Source organism: Salvelinus sp. IW2-2015, unplaced genomic scaffold (assembly GCF_002910315.2).
Source record: "Salvelinus sp. IW2-2015 unplaced genomic scaffold, ASM291031v2 Un_scaffold4758, whole genome shotgun sequence".
Classification (NCBI taxonomy): Eukaryota; Metazoa; Chordata; class Actinopteri; order Salmoniformes; family Salmonidae; genus Salvelinus; species Salvelinus sp. IW2-2015.
The window spans coordinates 42,889-50,275 of record NW_019946027.1 but is presented as its reverse complement, the minus strand read 5'-3'; the positions used below and the strand labels follow the sequence as shown (position 1 = coordinate 50,275).

Below are 7,387 nucleotides of genomic sequence, written 5' to 3'. Positions count from 1 at the left end.
AAAAAGCCATCATCACCATCATAATCCTGAGAGAACAACAGTGAATTAAAGTGAGCTGGATGTCAAGAAATTGGCTACCATTTGAAATGAGTTAACTTGACTCACACATCAACAAAAATAACACACAACAAGTCATTTCATTGGCGTGAAGAAACACTCCCACTCCCGATGGTTGAATTCCACATCCCTATGTCATTTAGCTGACAGGGGGCTCATACCTCCATGAGAACTCTGGTGAATCCTCCCCACAGGATGTCCTGTCCCCTCTTCAAGATGGTGAGGAGATGATGTGTGGCTCACCCCTTTCTGTGAGAGGTGTGGCTGTCGTCTCATATGATTGGGAGCTCTGGTTCAGGAGATGACACCTGTGTCCCTGTGTCGTGTCCATTCTCCCCACCTCCCTCACTAAGAGTGACTGGTCATTACATCCATTCCAGACAGGCAGTGTGACAGATCCTCCTCTGTGTTGTTGTAATTAGGCTCAGCCAGGTGTAAGGTGTTACGTTGGAAAACACTGTGGCTTTATGTGAACAGCAAATCCCGTCTTTTACTGTCATGTATATAACATTTAAACTTCATCACCTCTATGCTGTGTACATGATGTGTTATAATGTCATTTGTTTCTTCCCTTTTTGAGACTAAAGTGGCAGTGATCTGTGTCAATGACGCTGTTCTCTGTGTAGGTAGGAGGACACTATGACAGTGGGACCTAACGCTACATTATGTGTGTTGTCTCTCAGAGGAGGACCGATATGACAGCTACTCTCGTATGCTACTCAAGTACTTCCTGGCAGAGGGGGTGGTGTGTGGACATGAACTCTACGTGGCGTCTGCCCAGGACCACCCCAATGACATCCTACAGGTGCGTGTGTGTGTGCGTGTGTGTGTGTGTGTGTGTGTGCGTGCGTGCGTTCCGTACTGTCAGTCTGTCCCACTGGGTGGACAGACTTCGAGGGTGGTGTGGTGTTGGGGGGGGGGGGGTTGTTGAGATGTTTCCGGATACATCACTCTGAAGGGGAGCAGAGCTCCTAAAGCTGTTTCCACAACGGCACCGCAGGAGGAGGTGAACTCCCATACTGATTGATAGTGGGAGGGGTCACAACTTAACCCCCTCTTTTCATATCAAGGGTTAGAGGAGGAGAGTAAGAGAGGAGGGAGGCCCCTGGTCTGGCATATCAAATCATATTGGTCCCCAATTCAATCAATTGCAGAAAAGGAAAATTGCTGAGCCAGGAACTGTCCGGCAGTGTCTTTTCTCTGGGATTGATTGAACTGCGTCCCTAGAAAGATGGTGCCAATGGAGAAGTTCCAACCCAACTTTGCTATATAGTCACTTTTATTGTGTTTATCTTGACTTTTTTGTCCAGAAAGTTCATACTATTATCACATACGACCACCAAGTACTTCTGGACATCAGATCACAAGTTACTGACCTTGATTTCGACTTCAAACACGACTTCAACTCCGACTCAGCTGTTCCACTGATCATACCGGACCGTATTCCTTTGTTCCATGGGCTAACAAAACGCTGCAGGTGTAAACACGGAAGATGCTGCCAATGTTATGTCTAACTGAAACGTGGCTGGATGATGACGCTATGCTCCTAGTACTCGGTGGATTCTCCATGCAGCGGCAGGATCGGATGGTGGCTTTGGGGAGAGAAAAAGGAGGCTGTGTATTTTTTCATAATAACTATGTGCTGCTTCAAGTGTGAAGGAAATCTGGAGCTTTTGCTCACCTGATATAGAATACCTAATAGTAAGCTGCAGACCCTGATCTACCAAGAGAGTTCTCATCTGTAATTATCACGGCTGTCTACATTCTTCCACAGGCCAACATCACTCTGGTACTCAACAAACTGTATGGGGCCATAAACAAACACGAAACCGCTCACCCGAGGCAGCGTCCCTGATGGGCGAGACTTTAAGGCAGTGAGACTTAACTTCTACCAACACGTCTCCTGCACCACTAGGGGTGATACAACTCTAGACCACTTTTATTCTACCCACAGAAACGCATACAAGGCCCTCCCTCGTCCTCCGCTCAGCAAATCTGACCATGTCTCCATCTCCTGCTTCCTGTTTACAAACAAAAGCTCAAACAGGAAGTACCAGTGACGTGCTCAATGTGGAAGTGGTCGGACGAAGCAGATGCGAGGCTACAAGACTGTTTTGCCAGTACAGACTGGGATGTGTTGCGGGATTCATCCGATAACATTGAGGAGTCTCACCACTGGTGTCCCCCAGGGCTCTGTTCTAGGCCTCTCCTATTCTCGCTATACACCAAGTCACTTGGCTCTGTCATATCCCTACATGGCCTCTCTATCATTGCTATGCAGACGACACACAATTAATCTTCTCCTTTCCCCCCTCTGATAACCAGGTGGCGAATCGCATCTCTGCATGTCTGGCAGACAATACAGTGTGGATGACGGATCACCACCTCAAGCTGAACCTCGGCAAGACGGAGCTGCTCTTCCTCCCGGGGAAGGACTGCCCGTTCCATGATCTCGCCATCACGGTTGACAACTCCATTGTGTCCTCCTCCCAGAGCGCTAAGAACCTTGGCGTGATCCTGGCACAACACCTGTCGTTCTCAACTCACATCAAGGCGGTGACCCGTTCCTGTAGGTTCATGCTCTACAACATTCGCAGAGTACGACCCTGCCTCACACAGGAAGCGGCGCAGGTCCTAATCCAGGCACTTGTCATCTCCCGTCTGGATAACTGCAACTCGCTGTTGGCTGGCTCCCTGCCTGTGCATTAAACCCCTACAACTCATCCAGAACGCCGCAGCCCGTCTGGTGTTCAACCTTCCCAAGTTCTCTCACGTCACCCCGTCCTCCGCTCTCTCCACTGGCTTCCAGTTGAAGCTGCATCCGCTACAAGACCATGGTGCTTGCCTACGGAGCTGTGAGGGGAACGGCACCTCCGTACCTTCAGGCTCTGATCAGGCCCTACACCCAAACAAGGGCACTGCGTTCATCCACCTCTGGCCTGCTCGCCTCCCTACCCTGAGGAAGTACAGTTCCCGCTCAGCCCAGTCAAAACTGTTCGCTGCTCTGGCAACCCCACTGGTGGAACAAACTCCCTCACGACGCCAGGTCAGCGGAGTCAATCACCACCTTTCGGAGACACCTGAAACCCACCTCTTTAAGAATACCTAGGATAGGATAAAGTAATCCTCCTAACCCCCCCTCCCCCTTAAAGGATTAAGATGCACTATTGTAAAGTGGTTGTTCCACTGGATATCATAAGGTGAATGCACCAATTTGTAAGTCGCTCTGGATAAGAGCGTCTGCTAAATGAACTTAAATGTAAATGTAAATGAGTTACCAACAGTCATGCTTCATTAAATAAGTGAATAGACGATATCGTCCCCAACAGTGACTAAGAAGTATCCCAAACAAAAACCATGGATACAGGCAATATCCATGCTGGACTATAAAAGGCTAGAGCTACCGCTTACAATGAACAGGACACGGACATGGACGCATACAAGAAATCCTGCTACGACCTCCGAGACATCAAACATGCAAAAGGCCAAGGAGGAGTGGAATCCTATACACCGGCTATGATGCTCGTCGATGTGGCAGGGCTTGCAGACGATAACGGATTACAAAGGGACACCCAACCATTAGGGCCCGCGACGCAGAACTCCCAAACGAGCTAAATGCCTTTATGCTCTCTTCGAGGAATATACAACTGTGCCTGCGTGAAAGCCCATGTGTTTTCTGGATGGACTGTGTGATCTCGCTTTCCATGGCAGATGTGAGCAAAACATTTAAACAGGTTAACAATCACAAGGCCGGAATTACCAGGGCGCGTTCTCAAAGCATGCGCAGACCAGCTGGCAGGTGTCTTCAGAGATTTTAAATATCTCCTTGTCCCAGTCTGTAATCCCAATGTGTTTCAAGCTGACCACCATTGTCCCTGTTCCCAAGAGCTCCAAGGTAACCTGCCTACATGACTATCACAGCACACACATTGTAATTCTGAAGTGATTTGAAATGGACGTCGACCGATTTTATGATTTTTTCACGCGATACCGATATTGGAGGACCAAAAAAGGCGATACCGATTAATGGCTGATTTAAAAAAAAAATAATATATAATATACACTGCTCAAAAAATAAAGGGAACACTAAAATAACACATCCTAGATCTGAATGAATGAAATATTCTTATTAAATACTTTTTTCTTTAACTAGTTGAATTGCTGACAACAAAATCACACAAAAATGATCATGGAAATCAATTTATCAGCCCATGGAGGTCTGGATTTGGGAGTCACACTCAAAATTAAAGTGGAAACCACACTACAGGCTGATCCAACTTTGATGTAATGTCCTTAAAACAAGTCAAAATGAGGCTCAGTAGTGTGTGTGGCCTCCACGTGCCTGTATGACCTCCCTACAACGCCTGGGCATGCTCCTGATGAGGTGGCGGATGGTCTCCTGAGGGATCTCCTCCCAGACCTGGACTAAAGCATCCGTCAACTCCTGGACAGTCTGTGGTGCAACGTGGCGTTGGTGGATGGAGCGAGACATGATGTCCCAGATTGCTCAATTGGATTCAGGTCTGGGAACGGGCGGGCCAGTCCCTAGCATCAATGCCTCCTCTTGCAGGAACTGCTGACCACACTCCAAGCCACATGAGGTCTAGCATTGTCTTGCATTAGGAGGAACCCAGGGCCAACCGCACCAGCATACGGTCTCACAAGGGGTCTGAGGATCTCATCTCGGTACCTAATGGCAGTCAGGCTACCTCTGGCGAGCACATGGAGGGCTGTGCGGCCCCCCAAAGAAATGCCACCCCACACCATGACTGACCACCACCAAACCGGTCATGCTAGGAGGATGTGCAGGCAGCAGAACTGTTCTCCACGCGTCTCCAGACTTCTGTCACGTCTGTCACCATGTGCTCAGTGTGAACCTGCTTTTCATCTGTGAAGAGCAACAGGGCGCCAGTGGCGAATTTGCCAATCTGGTGTTCCTCTGGCAAATGCAAAACGTCCTGCACGGTGTGTGGGCCTGTAAGCACACCCCCACTGTGGACCGTCGGGCTCTCAGTACCACCTCATGGAGTTGTTTCGACCGTTTTGAGCAGACACATGTACATTTTTGGCCTGCGTGAGTCATTTTTGAGGCTCTGCAGTGCTCCTCTGCCCTTCTGCACAAAGGTGGAGGTACGTCCTGCTCTGGGTTGTTCGCCTGCCTACGGCCTCCTCCACGTCTCCTGATGTATCTGGCCTCTGTCTCCTTGGTAGCGCTCCATGCTCTGACACTACGCCTGACAGACACAGCAACCTTCTGCCCACAGCTCGCATTGATGTTGCCAATCTGGATGAGCTTGCACTACCTGACATTGTGTGGGTGTAGACCTCCGTCTCAGCTACAACTAGAGTGAAAGCACCGCCAGCATTCAAAAGGACCAAAACATTCAGCCAGGAAGGCATAGGAACTGAGAATTGATCTGGGTCACCACCCTGCCAGAACCACTCCTTTATTGGGGTGTCTTGCTAACTTGCCTATAATTTCCACCCTTTTCGTCTATCCATTTGCCAACAAAGCATGTGATAAATTAATTGTCAATCAGTGTTGAGTCCTAGTGGAAGTTGATTTCACAGAAGTGTGATTGACTTGGAGAGTTTACATTTGTGTGTTTAAGTGTTCCCTTTATTTTTTTGAGCCAGTGGTACATTATACCCATACACACCTCAACTAAATATATATACACACCCTATACACATTCACTAGAGTATATGCCACTAGACTATATATAATTACACACACCAGTATACACAACTCACTAGACTATATATTAATACTCCACTAACTCAAATAATACACACTCACTAACAAGACAATCAAACCATGAAGGCCTGATTCACACAGGTCTCCTCTGAACAGTTGATGTGAATGTGACTGTTACATGAACTCTGTGAAAGCATGGTAACCTAATGAGATTACCTCTGCAGCAGAGGTAACCTGGGTCTTCCTTTCCTATGGGCAGTCTCAATGAAGCCAGTTTTCATCATAGCGCTTGATGTGTTTTGGCGACCTGCAACTTAAGGATAAGACGCTTTCAAAGTTCTTAATTTTCCGGAATGACTCGACCTTCGTGTCTTAAAAGTGAAGGAACTGTCTTCCTCATTTGCTTATTTTGAGCTGTTCTTGCCATTAATATGGACGTTGGTCTTTTACTAAATATGTCATATCTGATTACCACACCTACCTTTAATAGGTACTTTAGTATTGCCAGCCTAATCTCGGGAGTTGAATGGCTTGAAGTCAAAAACAGGTCAATGCTTGAAGCACAGCAAATAGCTGCTGGCAAATGCAGGAAAGTGCTGTTTGAATGAATGCTTACGAGCCTGCTGCTGCCTACCACCGCTCAGACTGCTCTATCAAATCATAGACTTGATTATAATATAATAACACACAGAAATACGAGCCTTAGGTCATTAATATGGTCAAATCCGGAAACGTATAATTTCGAAARCAAGACGTTTATTCTTTCAGTGAAATACGGAACCGTTCCGTATTTTATCTAACGGGTGGCATCCATAAGTCTAAATATTGCTGTTATATTGCACAACCTTCAATGTTATGTCATAATTACGTAAAATTCGGGCAAATTAGTTCGCAACGAGCCAGGCGGCCCAACCTGTTGCATATACCCTAACTCTGCGTGCAATGAACACAAGAGAAGTGACACAATTTCCCTACTTAATATTGCCTGCTAACATGAATTTCTTTTAACTAAATATGAAGGTTTAAAAAAATATACTTCTGTGTTTTGATTTTAAGAAAGGCATTGATGTTTATGGTTAGGTACATTTGTGCATTGATTGTGCTTTTTTCGCAAATGCGTTTTTGTTAAATCATCCCCTGTTTGGCGAAGTTGGCTGCCTTTGTTAGGAAGAAATGGTCTTCACACAGTTCGCAACGAGCCAGGCGGCCCAAACTGCTGCATATGCCCTGACTCTGTTGCACAGAACGCAAGAGAAGTGACACAATTTCCCTAGTTAAAATAAATGTATGTTACCAGGCAATATTAACTAAATATGCAGGTTTAAAATATATACTTGTGTATTGAATTTAAGAAAGGCGTTGATGTTTATGGTTAGGTACACATTGGTGCAACGACGGTGCTTTTTTCGCAAATGCGCTTGTTAAATCACCCGTTTGGAGAAGTAGGCTGTGATTCAATGATAAATTAACAGGCACCGCATCGATTATATGTGTCACGATCGTCTACTGAAGAGAGTGAGGACCAAGGCGCAGCGCATGAAAAGAACATCTTCTTTTATTCAAAAGAGAGAAAACATGAAACGAACACTATACACAAACTAAACAAACGACCGACCGTGAAGCTATAAACGT

The 7,387-nt window shown here is 46.5% G+C and overlaps 1 protein-coding gene across 1 annotated transcript in view; it reads left to right on the top strand.

The window, feature by feature from the left end:
• The window catches only part of elp4 (elongator acetyltransferase complex subunit 4), a 26,287-nt gene that overhangs the window by 8,682 nt on the left and 10,218 nt on the right, over nt 1–7,387 (top strand). The window contains exon 3 of the mRNA XM_024144099.2: nt 741–862. Coding sequence (XP_023999867.2) covers nt 741–862 — 122 coding nt within the window. The remainder of the gene's footprint in view (nt 1–740; nt 863–7,387) is intronic.